At 41.5% G+C, this 19,261-nt stretch overlaps 1 protein-coding gene across 3 annotated transcripts in view; it reads left to right on the top strand.

Annotated features, from left to right (window-relative positions):
- Nucleotides 1-19,261, top strand: part of shank3b (SH3 and multiple ankyrin repeat domains 3b) — a 52,637-nt gene that overhangs the window by 13,709 nt on the left and 19,667 nt on the right. For all 3 annotated transcript variants that reach the window (XM_080757924.1, XM_080757925.1, XM_080757926.1), the window contains exons 3-18: nucleotides 6,513-6,675; nucleotides 7,533-7,736; nucleotides 8,280-8,351; nucleotides 10,832-10,940; nucleotides 11,296-11,447; nucleotides 11,956-12,085; nucleotides 12,199-12,236; nucleotides 12,337-12,453; nucleotides 12,658-12,735; nucleotides 13,245-13,311; nucleotides 13,406-13,616; nucleotides 14,473-14,636; nucleotides 15,431-15,544; nucleotides 16,404-16,479; nucleotides 16,768-16,850; nucleotides 18,194-18,318. In XM_080757924.1, coding sequence (XP_080614050.1) covers nucleotides 6,513-6,675; nucleotides 7,533-7,736; nucleotides 8,280-8,351; nucleotides 10,832-10,940; nucleotides 11,296-11,447; nucleotides 11,956-12,085; nucleotides 12,199-12,236; nucleotides 12,337-12,453; nucleotides 12,658-12,735; nucleotides 13,245-13,311; nucleotides 13,406-13,616; nucleotides 14,473-14,636; nucleotides 15,431-15,544; nucleotides 16,404-16,479; nucleotides 16,768-16,850; nucleotides 18,194-18,318 — 1,903 coding nt within the window. The remainder of the gene's footprint in view (nucleotides 1-6,512; nucleotides 6,676-7,532; nucleotides 7,737-8,279; nucleotides 8,352-10,831; nucleotides 10,941-11,295; nucleotides 11,448-11,955; nucleotides 12,086-12,198; nucleotides 12,237-12,336; nucleotides 12,454-12,657; nucleotides 12,736-13,244; nucleotides 13,312-13,405; nucleotides 13,617-14,472; nucleotides 14,637-15,430; nucleotides 15,545-16,403; nucleotides 16,480-16,767; nucleotides 16,851-18,193; nucleotides 18,319-19,261) is intronic.

Below are 19,261 nucleotides of genomic sequence, written 5' to 3'. Positions count from 1 at the left end.
GACAACCACTCACAACTCCATATCCTCTGTCTCCCTCTCTATCATTGTCGCTCCCTCCATCACCATCATTATTATTTTCTCTCCATCTGAGCTCTCTCATCTCTCCACCTCTCTCTCATCTCTCCATCTCTTTCTCATCTCTCTCTCATCTCTTTCTCATCTCTCCACCTCTCTCTCATCTCTTTCTCATCTCTCTCTCATCTCTCCATCTCTTTCTCATCTCTCCATCTCGCTCTCATCTCTCCATCTCTTTCTCATCTCTCTCTCATCTCTCCATCTCTCTCTCATCTCTCCATCTCTTTCTCATCTCTCTCTCATCTCTCCATCTCTCTCTCATCTCTCCATCTCTTTCTCATCTCTCTCTCATCTCTCCATCTCTCTCTCATCTCTCCATCTCTTTCTCATCTCTCCATCTCTCTCTCATCTCTCCATCTCTTTCTCATCTCTCTCAATACAGCCAGGGTTAAGTGCCTAATCAGACTAATCGATTTAGTCCACTATAACAAATCGATTAGAATGTTTTGTGGGGGGCAATATATACAAAATTAAAACACTAAGATCATTCTTGGTTATTTGATTAGGCTATATGAGCGAGATTAAGTTGGTTATTTGTTCTAAATGTCGGTTTCGATATGCAGTATGTAAAACCTGCACTCCTGCAGCATCTGTCATTTTTTATTTTAGCGTAGGCTATTCGAAAATAGCACACGCTGCAACCTTGTACATCTGCTATTTTTGAACACTTTGAAGAAAAATCTTCGAAGTGTCACAACTACTGATTCAGAACACATTTGTAGTCTCAGGTCTTATTGGGTGTCCAGCCCTAAGTGTTGAAGTTTCATTCATTCCTGAACCGTGCCGTGTCGACGTGTTCTACAGGTTCAACTTCTGGATTAGTTTGTTGGTTTCAGATGCAGTTCTCGGAATCTAATTTGGTCCCTGATCAGGATCTGGTACTAATGCTGAGTTCTGGGAACCTAGAACTCAGAACACGCACGTTGTGAGCTTGTAGATTGGCTATTTTAGTTACTTTTATGATGTACCTACTTTATTGTTTTAAGATGTATTTATTGACAATGTACACATTATCATATCGCTTTCTCAATCTCTCTTTTTTGAAACAAGACATACTGAAAAATAAACAAAAAGGGAAAAAGACAGACCCCCCCCCCCCCAAAAAAAAAGTAAGGTAAACTACTATAGGCATGTAACAATACACTCAACTCATGATAACTACATTGCAAAAGTAGCATTACTTGTAAAATTACTTAATTTCTGTGCAACATCTGTAAACATGCTTTCTTGTTTAGAACCTACAGTAGCTCGAGTTATAACAGCTTTCTTTGATGGCATCTTAGGATAGATGTAGACCTAATTGACAGTGCAGAAACATAATTGCCTTCCTTGATGTATTAACGAGCATCACAGACACACACAGCTCCCCTCTGCAGGCTTCTACTATACTGAAAGTGACTGCATGGTCTGGAGTCTGTCTCATTTCTCTCCAAAACACTTGAATATGATGGGATATGATAAAAGCTCACATTTCATATCACACACACCATCATTTTACTAGCCCCCCCTAAAAAAAGAAAATAATCGTATTTATTTTTTAATAAATCGATTAATATCGTCGGGATTCACGGGATTCACGCCGATAATCGGCGGGATTAATATATATCGATATATATTGATATACGATACATCGTTACATGCCTATAAACTACACATCTTTCATTACTCAATATTGTCCACGACCACGACACCTTTTGACAACAACAACTTAAGTAGGAGATAGTGAAATCAACCACAACCGGAACCTCCGGTGCCGTGCACCTCCAAGATTATTCTCCTAGTTTCAAATGTGTGTAGTTTGGTATAATGGTACTGTTTCTTTTGGTATAATAATAATCGTTTGGCATGTCCATCTTTACTATTCTAACTCGTAGCTCGACTGGAGAGACTAAATATTCCATTTAGTTTTAGTCATATTTTAGTCCTCGGAAATCTTTTAGTGTTAGTTTCACTGTTTTAGTTTAGTTTTAGTCGACTAAATATCATACGATTAATAGTCTACTAAATTTACAGTTGATTTTGTCGACTAAAATGCCTTTTTTTGGTGATTTAAAGGCGGATTTACACTTGCTTGCATGCTGAAAATAGCCGACCTACAAGCTCGCAACGCATCGCAGCACGACACATTGTGATCTTGTAGTTCTGCTATTTTCAGAGCACAACACCCAAGCGCAACCAAACATAAAATGATCTCATCTCTGATCTCATCCACTAGTCCCTCCCTAACATTTTAGTGTAGTTATATTTGTTGACGAAATTGTCAGTAGGCTATATTTAGTCATGGTTTTAGTCATCATGGCTTAGTTTTTAATTTTCAGATTGCTTCCCAACTGTCCTGGTGATTGTGGGTGGGGGAGGGTGGGATAGGGGATTCAGTTTTATTTAATTGTTATTGTTATATTAAATTTCTTCTGTGTCACCAACACTTCTTGTTGATTGCACTACTGAAGGTTATGCTCTTGTTTGATTTTCCTGTTAATTTGTCCCATAACTTTTGTGTGACTTAACATTTATGGCTGCCCCTGGGCTTCTGTTTAAAAATGTAATAAAACGATTTAGAAAATAAAGGAAATAATAATAATAATAGGCCTGCACCACCTTGGATGAATAGCGATGAGTAGCAGGCTCACCACGTGGTGTATTGTGAGCTTGTAGATCCGTTATTTACACTATAATTCCTTTCATTTTAAAACGTAGAAAATGTTGGAAAGCAATTGACAGCAAATTAAATGGCCAGTACTGGGAAGGCAGGATTTAAGTGGTCAACGTTTGACCCCTGACCTTCCTAAATGCAACATGCTGCTATGGAAACGGACACAGAAAATAGACCTTGACTCACTCTAGGGAGTGCATTCTGTCAGAACAAGGTGTGCGTGTCTCTCTGAGTGTGCGTGTCTCTCTCTGTGTGTGTGTGTGCGTGAGTGTGTGCGTGCGTGCATGCGCACTTTGTTCAGAGTGAAAAACAGGATGTGATGTAATATCCAGGAGAATTCTGGAAGGGGTTCTGACTACTCTTTTACTCCTTGTCTACCCGCTGCTCCTCTCGTTTCTTACATAGAGTTAAAAATAATAGAGCGGGAACCGGAAATCCACTTGCATGGAGTTGCTCACCCAGCTCATACTCCCTTTTTGGCCCTTCTTCCAGGGTTGGAAAAGTGTGACGGACGCAGGCCTATTTGGGCTGACGCGCTTTGCGTTGTCTCGCATGCGCAGTAGTGTCACTCCCGTGCGAAACCCTGTGCGAAAACTTGTGCGCATGCAAGCGCATAGGTCAAGCCCATTGGACGAACCAATTCTCACTCGTTCATGTCATGTCTCTGGCCCCAGCCGTAATACGCTGCAGTAGGCTACCTATGATCGGCCAGTGTTCCCAATGTGGCTACTTCCGTCACTTCCCACTTCCATGATCTTTATAAGGATAATGATATATCTGATCCTTGTACCAATTACTGTTGGCTGATTGTAACGGCACCGATCTAGAAGGACTTTCTATTTGAATCGAACATTTCAACTTTATTTTATTTCAGACCCGTAGGTACTGTATGCTGCTAATACATTTTTTTATTGAGTACAATACTTTGATTTGATTTGGTCATAATAAAAGAGTGCAGAGTAACTAGCCTCGGTACCCAGACTTTTATTTTCGTTCGCATTCGGCTCAAAAAAATGAAAGCCTACCCACCAACGAAAGATCAATGGATGGACATTATTGAGGAACTGTATGATATGGAAAAACTAACATTCATACTTAGACTACAAGAGGATAAATTCTATAAAAAGTGGATATCTCTTCTCTCAGCCTAGCGATATTGCAATAGGATTTCATTGAATGTTTTTTGTAATATGAAAAATGCAGCCCTTTTTCTTTTACTTTTTGTCTTTTTCTTTTCTTGAAAAAGACGAGTGAACTACAGTGCAGAGGGGGCGGGGCTAGAGGAGTGGGAGTGAACTACAGTGCAGAGGGGGCGGGGCTAGAGGAGTGGGAGTGAACTACAGTGCAGATGGGGCGGGGCTAGAGGAGTGGGAGTGAACTACAGTGCAGAGGGGCGTCGCTCAAAATATGGCCACGTCAGTTTAGGTGTCCCTATTTTGGTGATTATAGGCAAACATTTTCCAAAAAGGTAAGCTCTACAATTTCACAACCCATCACTCACAATGCATCATGAACTTGTATCTTGTAAGTTATTTTCGCTGCATGACACCATCAAGAGAATTATTTGTAGTAATACGTGTGGCCCCTTCCTACCTCCCACAATAAGCTAGTTCTCTTTCCCCTGCAGATAAGGCAGCTGGCCATGAGGCAGGTAGATAGATGCAAACTCATCCATTATCTTGCCTCTTGACCTTTGTTGATGGTGATTGAGAAAGCCAGCATGACAGAAATCTTCACACTGCTACCGTCTGAGCTGATGTGAATGGGGACATGTGCTCTCTGCATAGCTGCCTGTTTAAATCAGGGGTTAATCCCAACCTTTCTATTACCACGGGCCGGCTGACAGCTCATACAATGTTCGCAGACCGGGAGGGGGGGAATGATGATGTCGCTCACAACGTAATGTTGTATCATTGACCTAAATTCCGTTATTTATTAACAAGGATAGGATGATTAAAAAAAGTTAGACCTATGTCTTTTTTGGAAATGACTTTGGACATGTGGGAAACTAAACATGCAGAGTGACACAATACTTTACCTGGGTTACATCATCTTATGATCCCGTACCGACGTGCAGTGTTTTGTTTCATTATCGCGAGCGTGACAAAATGTGCTACAGCTTGTTGTTGTTACGCTGCTGCAGCTGCACGCGTGAAAGGTAAAGATACCAAGAATTCAACAGTGACTTTTGCTACAGTATGCAACACGGAAGTTACACAGACTCTAATGGTGCGTTCACACGGGCAGATGCAAAGATGCAGTCTACCTTTTATTGCTGTTTATAAGCCACAGTCAGTGACACGTCACTGACGAATCCTTGGTATCTTAATTCTTAATAGAGCTTAATAGAGCAGGTCAAGATCAGACTCTTTAATGTACAGAGACACCACAATTCTCCCATGAACAAGCACTTGGCAAGCAAAAACTCACTTTTAATGGGGAAAAAAACCTCAAACAAAACCTGGCTCTAGGTGGGCGGCCATCTGCCTCGACCGGTTGGAGAGAGAGAGAGAGACCTCCATAATGATGACAATGACAACAAGTAACACTGAGATACTAAGTCTACCATTTGGTCAAGGCCACATCAAATCAAATCAAACTTTATTTTTTAAAGCACAAGTTAAAAAAAAACATATAGCAACAGCAATACAATCAAATAAAATCAATACATCAATGTCAAGTGGGTACATGAATATAATAGACACTAAGATAAGAGGTGCTCAAAATAAAAAGTTGGAAATTAAACTAGGTTGTAAAAGCTAGGTCGAAAAAAATGGGTTATAAGCAGATTGTCTAGCTCTGCTTAAAACCCATGCCAGAGACTTAAAAGTCTCAATGGACTGGGCGGATCTGATGTGAAGAGGAAGCCTAGGGGCAGCCACAGTAAAAGCACAGTCTCCCCTGGTTTTGAGTAGGGCTGTTTTGGGGGTCAATAGTGAGAGGTGCGCTGACCTCAGGGCTCTGACCGGCTTATGGTGTTGAAGTAGTTCTGCCAAGTAAGAGTCCATTGGGGGATTTAAAAGCAATTATCAAAATCAATCCTAAATTTGACAGCTAGGTAGCCAGTGGAGTGAGGCCAAGATAGGGGAGATATGGTCGCGCTTTCTTGTGCCTGTGAGGAGGCGTGCGGCAGCATTTTGGACTAGCTGCAGTCGTCTGACCAAGGACTGGTCGATGCCAGACTGGTCGATGCCACTCATGCCAGTATAATAGTCTAATCTAGAGGAAATAAAAGCGTGAATTCATGTTACAAATTGCTTCGGGGGGAGATATGGTTTAACTTTAGCAATCAAACGCAGCTGGAATAAACTGGTTTTGATGACGGAGGATACTTGCTTGTCGAATTTAAAAGAGCTGTCGATAATTATGCCAAGGTTTTTAACATGGGGACGGATGTTGGGGGTGAAGGTACCAAAAGTATGGGGCGGGGTATGGGGAGTCATGGCCAAAGATAATTATTTCAGTTTTGCTGTCAATTAAGTGAAAAAAATTTCATGCCATCCAGTTTTTTATGTCGTGAAGGCAGTTTAGTAATGGTTGGAGTGGGTTGCTTGCTATTTTTGACTGTGAGTGGCATGTAGATCTGGACATCAGATCTGGACACATGTTTTGTTCACTACCAGATTTCTCTTTCTTTTCAAAATCTTTTTATTCAAGTTTTTATTAACAGAGAATCAAATAAGAGTGTAGCCTTCAGTAGTGCAATCAAATTGGTTTATTTTAATGTGTGTGTGTGTGTGTTTGTGTGTTTGTGTGTGTGTGTGTGTGTGTGTGTGTGTTTCAGCCCCATGCCTCTGAGTCCAGCTGCTGACAACAAGCATGATCGCCCACGGCAACAGGCCGTTGTTTCTAACGGCAACCAGACAGGTTCTACGACTGATGAGGGCGAGGACACGAATGACAACACCACCGTGGTCCGCATCGGAATTCCTGACCTGCAACAGACGGTACACACAGGCACACACACACTCGCGCGTGCATACAGCCACACACGCACATGGACACGGGCCAGCGTAACCTTGTAGTTGTATCACATATATGCACAGCTATGCAACATCGATCTCGCACTAGTATTTGTTGATTTCTCAAAGGCTTTTGATTCAGTGGACAGAGCCAAAATGTTTCTTCACTAGTCCGATCCAGAAGAACACAGTTTGCCGGCCACTGCTACAGAGCTGACAATGAGGTTATATCTTCCCTTCTTCTCTTGAATCCTGCCTCAGAGCAGACCAGAGGTAGAAAACTGTCGTTCCCTGATGTCATCGCTAGGGACACATGTATCAGTAAGCAGGAACTGGGGATGGCAATAAATGACTGGAAAGTCTGGCGTGGCATTGTGAAATCCATGATCTCGACAGACACCCCCCCCCCCCCCCCATAAGATTTATAAGATTTCTATTTCTATTTAACTCTGAGAGTGTACAAATGTAAGGGTCCACTCCATTGCTACACTCAGAGTTTCTGTCGCTATCTCTCTTTCTCTGTATTTCTCTATCTTTCTCTTGCTCCATCCCTCCCACTCTCTCTCTTTCTCAGTCTTTCCTTTTCTCCAACCCTCCATCCCTCTCTGTCTCTCACTCTCTCTGTCTCTCTACATCATTAGAAGTACTGCTATACATGAATTATAATAACTATAAAACAGTATTTAGACTCCTCCTAACTGAAAGCTGCCTCCCTATATTTAAATCAATCTAATACTTTCAGACTTTGAATAGGTGCACAGAAAATCACTTGGACATTTTGACAGCACAGATATTCTCCACTGCCTCTCTCACTTTCTCTGTCTCTCTCTCTCCATCATTAGAAGTGTCTCCGTCTGGATCCAGAGCTTCCCGTGTGGAGCAGTAAGCAGAAGGTACTGGTGACACTGACCCAGGCTCTGTCGGACGTTCTGAACTACGGTTTGTTCCAGCCGGCGTTCAACGGCAGAGCCGGCAAGTTCCTCGATGAAGAACGCCTTCTCAAAGAGTACCCTCTCCCCCCGATTACACCCATACCTTATCTGGAGGTACATATACCTTATCTAAAGTTATGCACTAAGCACAACCCTGATTACACTTTTCCTATAGTTATTTATATTGCTATAAATGCTACTACATACTGCTCAACTACCTCTGATTAGACCTTATTTTGACATATTTTATAAATTAAATTCTAACGACTAGAAGACAGTATTTGGCCCCTTCCTAAGTGAAAGCCGCCCCCATTTACAGTATATCAATCTAATGCTTTCAGACTGCAGATTGCTTTGAATGGGTGCACAGACAATTACTGACATTTTGACAGCACAGTGTGTTCTTCAGAGTCACTCTGTGCTGGTGAAATGTCAGTAATCTTCTTTGCACCTGCTGAAAGATTTTGAGGTGACCCATGTGCTCCAATGCTTGCTTTCCCTTGTAATGCTACTTTGGTCCCTGTCTAAGAAGCACCAGCCCTCGTCCTTTTAGCACGTGAACTCGCGGAAGTTTGGACAAACAAAGTCTGTGTTTATTTGTTATAGGTTTTGATCTAATCTAATCTAATCTGACTATACTGTTCTTTTGTTTCTTAGTTTCGTTATAAGCGGAGAGTTTACACCCAGAGCTATGTGGACGACAAGCAGCTAGCCAAACTTCATACCAAGGTACACGCATGCGCGCAGAGGGTGTTCAAAATAACAGACTCAACACAACTCAAACTTAAGCACCTTTACAATGACCACGGTCGACCAAGGTGCTGTACATGGTCAAATTAAAAACGCAAGCAAAACTGCATTTCAGAAGTATCCAGTATACAAGGGTTTACACAATCAAGACATACTGTAGATACAGTACATGACATAATCCGCAGATTTGATCACAGATTTTACAGACAAACAATATAGAAAATACTTTTGCACACCTACTGGGACAGGTGCATCGTGAGACCGAGGTTGTGAGGCCGAAACATTGTAACCCTCAGTAGCCTAATTAACTACTGCTATATAAGTGAAGACAGTGTGCAGGACCTCCTTTTACTCATAAACAACACACACAAGCAACCAACCAACCAACCATATATTAGGTCTGATTATTAATCATTGAGGGGCACTAGCCCCTCCTATATTCAGCTATTAGTGTAGATTTTCGTCTTACACAAACATTAAATTCCCATTGACAATGACTGGAGAATGTTGCGTCACAGTGTCTGAGCAAATTGGCATGTGACTATTTAACGCCCCTCACTTCACACGGGTGTGATTTTTGTATTCTCTGTTCTATAAAATTATGGTCTGTCTGTGTCTTTGTCTGGAGAATATGCCCATATGCGCGTCACAGACAGACAGACAGACAGACAATTCAGACACCAATTCAGACACCAATTCAAAATAACTTGGTCCTTGAAAATTTTCAACTGAAGGAGCGTGGAGTGCAAATAACCTCCTGTCAGCTCATGATAAAAGTGGCTTCACGAAGCATAACTGCTTCCTTGAAAGTGGTAAATGATATAATTCCATCATAGGGTTAAAGGGATAGTTCACCATTTTTTTTTACTTAAGTTGTATGAAATATACTTGCCATTAATATACCGGTAGTGGTTGTAACTGTATTAATTGATTGCCCGAGTCCCGTGGTGGGAGTTCTGGTCTGGTTTTGGTGAATATTAAGTAGTTCCGGTCATTTTGTGGGGGGCACTTTCACGCATTAAAAGTAAATGAATCCACTATAATGTCATTTGTATTGTTGACCCATTTCTAAAATATTTGTGCAACTTTCGTTCAGCTTTGACCCCTCTATCACATGGAACAATTTTTTGGGCGTAGTGATATGGACACAAAAAACATAGTTCCGTGTGATAGAGGGGTCAAAATTAAATGAACAAAAGTTGCACTATATGGTAGAAATAGGTCAACAATACAAATGACGCTAGTTTTGTGAACGAATTTACTTTTAATGCGTGGCCCCCTGTCCCCCCCACAAAATGACCGGAACTAACCAGAGCAGAACTCCCAGGGACTCGAGCAATCAACCACTATATTAATGGCAAGAATTTCATACAGCTTAGTTAAAACATTCTCAATCCCTTTATAAAAGGCCTGTGCTGCTCTTTTTATTGATCGTTCACAAAGGCCTTTGACACATAATATTGAGTGGTCTGAGCAGGCTGTTGGCTCGTTTGTAAATTACATGTCTGGAAGGACGCAATGTGTTACACTTGCCATAAAATATATGTAAACAACATAAACGAAAATATATGTAAACAACATAAACGAAATGTTCCAAATGCACATTGCCATTATAATGCAGACGATGCCGTTTGCTCCTGTGGTGCTACTCTTGCTCAATCTCTTGAGTGTCTTCAGTGTGCTTGTAGTGTTGTGGAGTCATACTGTAGCTGCGTGACTTGAAACCTGTGCTGAATGCTATACAGACAAAAAAACAGAAATAGGAAGACATCGGCTTCTCCTTCTGGCATTGTCACCTTACCCGGCACGGGCGGTCAAATTGAACTATAGTGTCAAAGTACTTAGGATCATTTAACATTTGAATGCCACCTTGAAAACGTAGTAAAGACGCCCAAGCTTTATTTTAGAAATTAGAAATAAATATTTTGTCACCACGGAAAAACTGGTTGAGGATACATTCCTTCCATGACTGGATCACAGTGTTTACATGCATGCCTCTGCCAAATGCTTGCATTGTTAGAAATTGTGTACCACACAGTGCTCTGAGGTTTGTCACAGGCTGCGAGTTTCTCACTCATCACATGTGTCGTGGAATTCTGGATCAATCAGTAATATATTTATTAGAAATCCATCCTTGCTCTCACGCAAAACACTTTGCATTCAAATACCTTACTCACTGCCCCTGAAGCTTGGAATCACTTTGCAGACAGATTTGCAGCTTAAGTAACTGATCACGCTTTAGGTCTATGTAATGTAAAATGTTTGTATATGTTTTGTAAGTTGTAACTTTTTGTAACTGCTGCTGCTGCCTCCTTGTGAAAGAGATCTTGTATCTCAATGGGATTTTACCTGCATAAATACTGGTTAAAAATGTTGGAGAACAGAAGTGAGAGTACAATCTAATTTTGTATGTCAGTAAAACTAAATAAATGTATTTATGGATTTGTGTATTTCTTCAGGCCAATCTGAAGCGTTTTATGGAATATGTCCATCAGAAGAATATCGATAAAGTTTCCAGGTGGCTTGAGAAAGGACTTGACCCAAACTTCCATGACTCTGATACTGGAGGTACAGTTGGACACGCACGCACGTACGCACCCACGCACGCACGCACGCACACACACACGCACGCACTTCTACTTCTACAAGTCATCTTTGAAGAGTTGGAGACAGAACATGTATGTTCTATTAACAGTGCATGGTTCTCAATAAATAAATTAAACGTTTATGTTTCTGTTGATTATGATTATTATTTGCACACACAGATATATATATATAAATATACAGACAAAAAATATATTACAAAAGTATTCGAAATGTGGACATAATTAATTAATGCATAATTGCTTATAACGCCAAAAAACCCCTCAAACATCAGTCTGGTTCTAGCAGTGACGTTGAGTCTTTCTGCATGTTGTTTCAGAGTGTCCCCTGACACTATCTGTCCAGCTAGAGGACTGTGGTGACTTGATAAAGATTCTGAAGAGTGGAGGAGCTCATATGGACTTCAGGACCAGCGATGGAATCACAGCGTTGCACAGAGCAGTGCTCTGTCGCAATGGAAACGCTCTGACAGTACGTATGAACTTTACTTACTGTGTGAAATAAGTAGTAATGTGTATTTGTGTACTTTACTTACGGTGTACAACTACTGTGTAGTACATTATTTGCTGCGGTTGTGTACATCACTTGCTCCACATGCATTGTTTTCTGAGGGATTATTCTATCGCAAAAATGTTTGATTAATCAAATAATCAATTGTAGGAGAAAGATTCTCTATTGTTATGGTATTTTGTGCAAAATATTGATATCCAATAAATTTGATATGCAATCGTAGGAAGTCGGAATGGACTATGGATAGAGGATTATGGCGATTCGCGAGGATTGGATTATGGCGATTCGTAGAGGATTTCGTCGATTCGTACAGGATTATGGCGATTCGTAGAGGATTATGGCGATTTGCGAGGATTATGGCGATTCGTAGCAGTCAGGGGTTATTTTGTACTTGATGAAATGTATTAGTTCTATTAACCGTTTGCAGCCTTATAGGCCTACTACTGTATGTTGTATTTGTGTACTTTAGACGCTGCTGGACTTGGGGGCATCTCCAGACTATAAGGACAGTCGAGGCCTGACGCCACTCTATCATTCAGCGATGGTGGGTGGAGCCCCCTATTGCTGTGAAGTGCTACTGCAGGACCACGCCACTATAGGTCAGTGTGTCTGTCTGTCTGTCTGTCTGTCTGTCTGTCTGTCTGTCTGTCTGTCTGTCTGTCTGTCTGTCTGTCTGTTGAATTTGAGGAAATAATGATTATCATGGTTACAGGAATGACTGATGAGAATGGATGGCAAGAAATTCACCAGGTAATACACACACACACACACACACACACACATACACACACATGTTGATATGTTGATGTTAATTATTCTCAATAATCTTGCGTGTGTGTGTTCTGTTAAGGCCTGTCGTCATGGAAATGTGCAGCACTTGGAGCATCTGCTGTTCTATGGAGCTGACATGGGTTCCCAGAATGCATCTGGGAACACTGCACTGCATCTCTGTGCCTTGTACAATCAGGTAACACGCACAATAGCATGCACGCACACACACACACGCACGCACACACGCACGCACGCACAAACACACACACACACACACACACACACACACACACACACACACACACACACACACACACACACACACACACGTTACAGTGTCAGCACTGGTCAGCAGTCAGGGGTCATTTATGTGAAGGTTCAGTTGTGTTTTCTGTTTCAGGACAGCTGTGCCAGAGTTCTGCTGTTCAGAGGAGCCAATAAGGACACCAAAAACTACAACAACCAGACTGCATTTCAGGTAAAAAATAATAATAAGAAGAAGAAAACTACAACAACCAGACTGGATTTAATTAAAAGAAAATCCTGGGGCATAGTGTAAAACATATATACTAATAAAATAAAATACACAATAATACATGTCATCAACACATACAAACAAACACTATATGTACAAAGGTGAAAAAGGAAAAACGGCATCAGTGAATGTGGTCCTCCTTTGTGGAATTGTGGTCTCATCACTTTTGATGCCATGTTTTCACCTGTGAGTTTGTTGTCAAGAATACTAGGTAACCTCTTCTTAGCTTGAGATAACTATATCGTCAACTCATCATCATCATCATCATCATCATCATCATCATCATCCATCCTCATCACAAGGACGAGGTAGCCATTTAAACCTATGTCTAAAGCAATATTCTATTCAATTCTACTAGATATTTTAAGTGCTTTCTCTGTGTGTGTGTGTGTGTGTGTGTGTGTGTGTGTTTGCGTGTGTGCGTGTGCGTGCGTGCGTGCGTGCGTTTGTAGGTGGCAATCATTGCTGGAAACTTTGCTCTTGCAGAAATCATCAAAATCCACAAATTGTGTGATGTTGGTGAGTGCTACTAGTGTGTGCATGCACGTTTTTATACAGCATTATATAAACAATAAGACGTCATTTGTGATATATATTCTTTTTAATATTTTAGTTCCATTCAGAGAAAGTCCTTCCTACACGAAGCGCCGTAGTAGAGCAGGTGGACCCAGAACTGCCCTCTCGTCTCCTCGATCTCTGATTCGCTCAGCCAGCGACAATGCTCTGGAAAGCCCCGCCTCCTCGCCTGGCCCCTCCCTCCACAGCCTGGACACGCACCATGACACACAAACACACTCACTGCGAAGACACACGCACAGACTGAGGTACACACTCGCTCAGTCAGTCAGTCAGTCAGTCAGTCAGTCAGTCAGTCAGTTAGTCACAACAGCCTAACTTGTACCCTATATCAAAAATGTAGAGGGTGTATTTGTCACTGAATCGAGTCAAAGCAGCAGAATTTTTGACTTAAAGCAATATAGGACCCTTCGATAGAGGTTTGGGTTGTACCTTGTCATGACATAACTTTTCCAATTGAAAAGCTATATCGCATTTGATTTTGGACCTAATAATCCAACCTAGTATGATGGGGGTTTTTTGGGGGCTTTTGCCTTTATTTTATTTTTTTATGGAGGGACAGACAGTAGGCTGACAGGAAATGGGGAGAGAGATGGGCGGAAGACATGCTGTAAAGGGTGTCGGGATCGGGAATCGAACCCGCGGCACACTGCCAGACTGGATTACCAGCCAAAGTACCTGGACCGCTGAGCCACGGCCCAGGCATGATGTTTGTTTTTAATAAAAAACATCAACTTGATGTGAATTTTTATTTTAAGAAGACCCGGACTAGGTCTACAAATCTGGATCCGGATGTTCAAATACCGTACACTCACCAGAAACTTTGTATTAAGAACAAACACGTACTGGGGTTAATTATATATTTTCAAAATCAGTTTGTTTGCGTTCATTTATGTGCTAAAGAAGCGTGACTTCACAACGGAACATGACATGGTAACTAAGCCAAATCTCTACCAAAGTGCTTTGAACTGTTGTCTGTTGTCGTCATGTGTATCTCTTTGCATCTATGTGTGTGTGTGTGTGTGTGTGTGTGTGTGTGTGTGTGTGTGTGTGTGTGTGTGTGTGTGTGTGTGTGTGTGTGCACGTGCGTGCGTGCGTGTGTAGTCCTGGGTCGGGGGGTCAGGTGGACAGCCCACCCCCGTCCCCTCCCCCTGTGAGGAAGAGGAGGCTGTACAGCGCCGTTCCCGGCAGGACCTTCATCGTCACGCGCTCTCACACCCCTCAGGGGCCGGGTGAGATCAACCTCCACCGAGGAGAGAGGGTCAAAGGTCAGCACATCCTCATCACATCCATCATTTAGTTTAAACCATTAAAACTGGGTGATTTTAGATTTGAACTAAATTTGGCTAAATCAAAAAATAGCAAATCTGAAACATTGTGAAAATGTATGCAAATCTTTTCATATAAAGTTCTACTATATATTTTTAATGCAAACATCTTTAACTCAAATCCTTGTATCTGGGGGATAGCCTACATGAAATCCCTTTTCTTTTTTTTGGGGGGGGGGCCCGGGGTCCGGGCCTTGGCCGTGGCTCAGCGGTCCAGGCACCTTGGCTGGTAATCCAGTCTGGCAGTGTGCCGCGGGTTCGGATCCCGACGGCCTTTACTGCATGTCACCCCCCCATTTCTCTCCCCATTTCCTGTCAGTCTACTGTCTGTCCCTCCATAAAAAAATATAAAATAAAGGCACAATTTTGGGGGTCCTTGACATGAAAACATTTGAGCACCACTGATATACTGTAGCAAAGTAGGATTTCTCAGAAAACTATTTAGAAGACATTTGTAGAATAACACTTCAGCTGCATTGTGGGATTTGAAGTCTTTAACAAATCATTAGTATTACACAGTCTTGGTCAATGCTCTTTGGCCACTCAGAATAGCCCAATGGCATTGATCACGCCTCCAGGTCTTAAGTTAAGTAATATGACCTGGTACTTAAGACACCGTCTCTTGAATCGGTCTCTTAAATCTTGAAGCATGTGATGTCACTGTGTACAGTGTGTGTGTGTGTGTGTGTGTGTGTGTCGTGTGTCATTGTTGAAGTGATCATTCTTTTCCGTAGTTTTATCAATCGGAGAAGAAGGATTCTGGGAGGGCAGTGTTAAAGGACGGACTGGCTGGTTTCCTGCTGACTGTGTAGAGGAAGTTCAGATGAGACAGTTTGATCCACGCCTAGGTAAATATCTATTCTATATTCTATATATCTATCTACCATCAGGCAAATACTTCGGTCGGGTGGTAACTCCAATCCAAGACGTAGTTAAATGAAAAATACGTTTAGAGAATATCCGTGGTCATCATAATTATGAGCATACCTAGATGCCAAAACAATGGGAAATCTTCAATTTTTGTGTATTTTTATATCAAAAGTCCATACAAAGCCAATTTCAATTACCTCCTTTGAACGAAAACGTGCTGCGCGACCTGAAGAATCTTGATTCCTATTGCTGCCTGTTCCTCCAAACACAGCAGATTTTTATTAGAGAATTACTCCATTTTTCATCTCATTCAAGATGACATTAAACAATCAGCAAGCTAAAATATCTATATCTGTATAGGCTAGATTGATGTATAATATAGTATTATCACTTGCCCATGCACTATATCTCTGCTGTCGCAAAGAAACAACTTATCTCCAAAATGTTCAATGTTCAGGAAAAGAAGAAAACCTTATATTTTTAAAACAAAACAATACTGCCTCATCAAAGTTGCTGTTGTGACTTTATATATTGTCAATTACTTCCATGAGATGGGGAGAGGGGGTGGAGTTAGCTGTTTTAGCAGACAGTTTGAGGGTCCAATCCAATGGAATTAAGGGGTTTTGTTACAAGGGAATTTTACTACTTTTCATTGATCGGGCGGATCGGGCGGTGCGACGTAGGTGTGAGGGACCCGTAGTGGCCGGAACGCTAGATGCGAGGGCGCATAGCGGCCTGAACCTCTTTATTAAAAAAAACAATATAGCAGAGACTATATAAATATCATCTACAGTAAGTGATTGCATGCGTGTGATTCATTCCTTATTTGTGTTCCAGAAACCAGAGAAGATCGAACTAAAAGGCTGTTTAGACATTACACTGTAGGCTCATATGATAACTACACATCATACAGGTACGTCTGTGTGTGGTACGTCTGTGTGTGTGTGTGTGTGTGTGTGTGTGTGTGTGTGTGTGTGTGCGTGCGTGCGTGCGTGCATGCGTGTAGATTAACTGGAATCCATTTAATGACGATGTATACTGTGTGTGTGTGTGTGTGTGTGTGTGTGTGTGTGTGTGTGTGTGTGTGTGTGTGTGTGTGTGTGTGTGTGTGTGTGTGTGTGTGTGTGTGTGTGTGTGTGTGTGTGTGTGTGTGTGTGTGTGTGTGTGTGTGTGTGTGTGTGTGTGTTTAAATGTACATTAGTGACTATGTAATTGAGGAGAAGACAGCAGTTCTACAGAAGAGAGAAAGTGAAGGATTTGGTTTTGTCCTGAGAGGAGCAAAAGGTAAAGATGATTTGGTAACACTTTACTTAAAAGGATCCCTAGCTAATATACCTTAAACATTGTATTCATTTTAGACAGTTATATTAACCTTTTACTCAATAGGGACCAGTCCCGTCGCAAGTTGATGATGTCATTTTCCCATGTGTGGGTAGTTACCCCAAGGACTGTCTAAAGAGGACAAGAAGCGAAGACGTAAGGGCGCCGCCATGTTGATCACATGGTGCTCCATGGAAGGAAAGAAACATGCGCAATGGGCTTTATGCAGCCTTGGTCTGCAACTGCGCATGTTCCTTTCCTTCCATGGAGCACCATGTGATCAACATGGCGGCGCCCTTGCGGTCTTCGCTTCTTGTCCTCTTTAGACAGTCCTTGAGTTACCCAAGGAAGCTCTGAGAAGGAACAGAAGTGGTCACATGACTGGGCTGTGCCATGACACTTTCATGGACACTTTCATGGGAGCCAAACTCACACCGGAAGTGCAATGAATACATGGCATTGAATGGAGCCGGCTGGACCAGCTCATAACAAACATTATTTAAGAACTATTGAGATCTTTTGTAAAGTAATCACTTCTGGAAAATAACAGAAGACATATCACAGGTTGTTTTCTAATCACTTACTTTTCGATGTGAACAGAATGCACCTTATATAATTTTATCTGAGGATCTAAACAGCAGCAGGTATCGTTTCTGGCTCTGAAGTATCGCGAGATTTGGCTGCCAGACAGGAAACGGTGGGAAGTCTTGCGATACTTCAGAAAGGTACTTTGTGCTCAACAATGTGTTACATGTCTTCTGTTATTTTCCAGAAGTGATTACTTTACAAAAGGTCTCAGTCATTCAGAAATAATGTTTGTTCATGAGCTGGTCACTGAGCTCTCTGCATTCTCCCATGGTGCAGCCCAGTCACGTGACCACTTCTCTTCCTTCTCAAAGCTTCCTTGGTAGTTATATACAGTATATGTGACACTGAGTTTATAATGTATTGTGACCAGCACTTTACAAATTGGTTAACACATTATAGTCCCAACCTTTTAATATAAAGTATTACCCATGTTTATTATAATTTGTTTTTATTCTAGTTAACTATATTTCCACGTGGTTTTGTTTCAGTCCCTAGATAACAAACAGGTGAATGCGTTTAAATTAGCTTTCTAGTATAAAATGCCAATTCAAGTAAATGACATGCTTTGGCGTGGAAATCCGACATTTCACAGACACGTTTCACCACTTTATCGCTCTTTCAGCATCGATTGCTTCTAAATGTCCGCGCACTTGCGGCAATAGTTGAGTCATCACAAAAACAATGAATAATAAATTGATTAATATGATCATGTCCTGAAGCTGAGACACCCATTGAGGAGTTTGCTCCGACGCCTGCGTTCCCTGCACTGCAGTACCTGGAGTCTGTTGACCAGGGGGGCGTGGCTTGGAGGGCGGGGCTACGGACTGGAGACTTCCTCATAGAGGTAATCATTCACCAAATCGCCTGTCCAGGCCATGACTCGGAGAGCGACTGACAAAATAATAATAATTAATAAATAATTGATGTGCTGATAATCTATAAATCAAGCAATGTTTTCCCTTTTAATGTTTAGTTAAACCTAGTGCCCCGATCTTTGCAAAATATTTGTTATGTTACTATTTGTATCTACTTTCCTTCTTTTATTTCCTCTTTATTATCTAATGTTGTATTTTTTGGTGGGTGTATCTAACTGTGATGCAATGAAATGAAATGGTGAGGTGCTCTTATAAGACTCACCTTCAACAACTTTTTTCTCTATTTCTTGTGAAAGATAGTGTATATTGCACATATACTGTATACGGTATAGCTCGTTGTGCAAACCAATACAATCTAAACAAAACTGAAACCTATAGAGCTCACAGTGCATTGCGATGCAACATTTGCATGAGAGATGCTGTACAGCAAAAGCCTCAACCTTGTATAACAGCGAAAAGAAAACTCATTAATCATTTTATGGAACAAGCATTCAAATTGGAACATTAACTTTACATTGTTGGATTGAGGTTTGTCATGGAGAACTCAGGGTTAATGCATTAGACAAAGTTTACTGAGCCATCTAACAGCAGAAATAACACCTACAGTATGCCGCATAGTCTCTCATCCCAAGACACTCTCCAACACACTCCTAATTTATAACGAACCCCCAAAGAGCCCAAAGGCGGAAAGCTTCTACAGTATGGCAGAAGAAGAAAAAGCACCCAAAGACTCTTCTTATACTTCTCCACACAGAAGGGAGAGTGGAGGAGCAGGGAATTGGAAATTCCACTGCTCTTCTTCCATCCGTAGATACAGTAATAGATACAGTAATATTCTGTAAGCATGGTAAGCATCCCTAGATACAGTAATATTCTGCAAATTACATTAATAGACAGAGCTCCAAATAGGAC

The sequence above is a fragment of the Protomyctophum bolini genome (genome assembly GCF_963924005.1).
Source record: "Protomyctophum bolini genome assembly, chromosome: 23".
NCBI lineage: Eukaryota > Metazoa > Chordata > Actinopteri > Myctophiformes > Myctophidae > Protomyctophum > Protomyctophum bolini.
The sequence above is the reverse complement of the archived record's forward strand: the minus strand, read 5'-3'. Positions and strand labels throughout refer to the sequence as shown.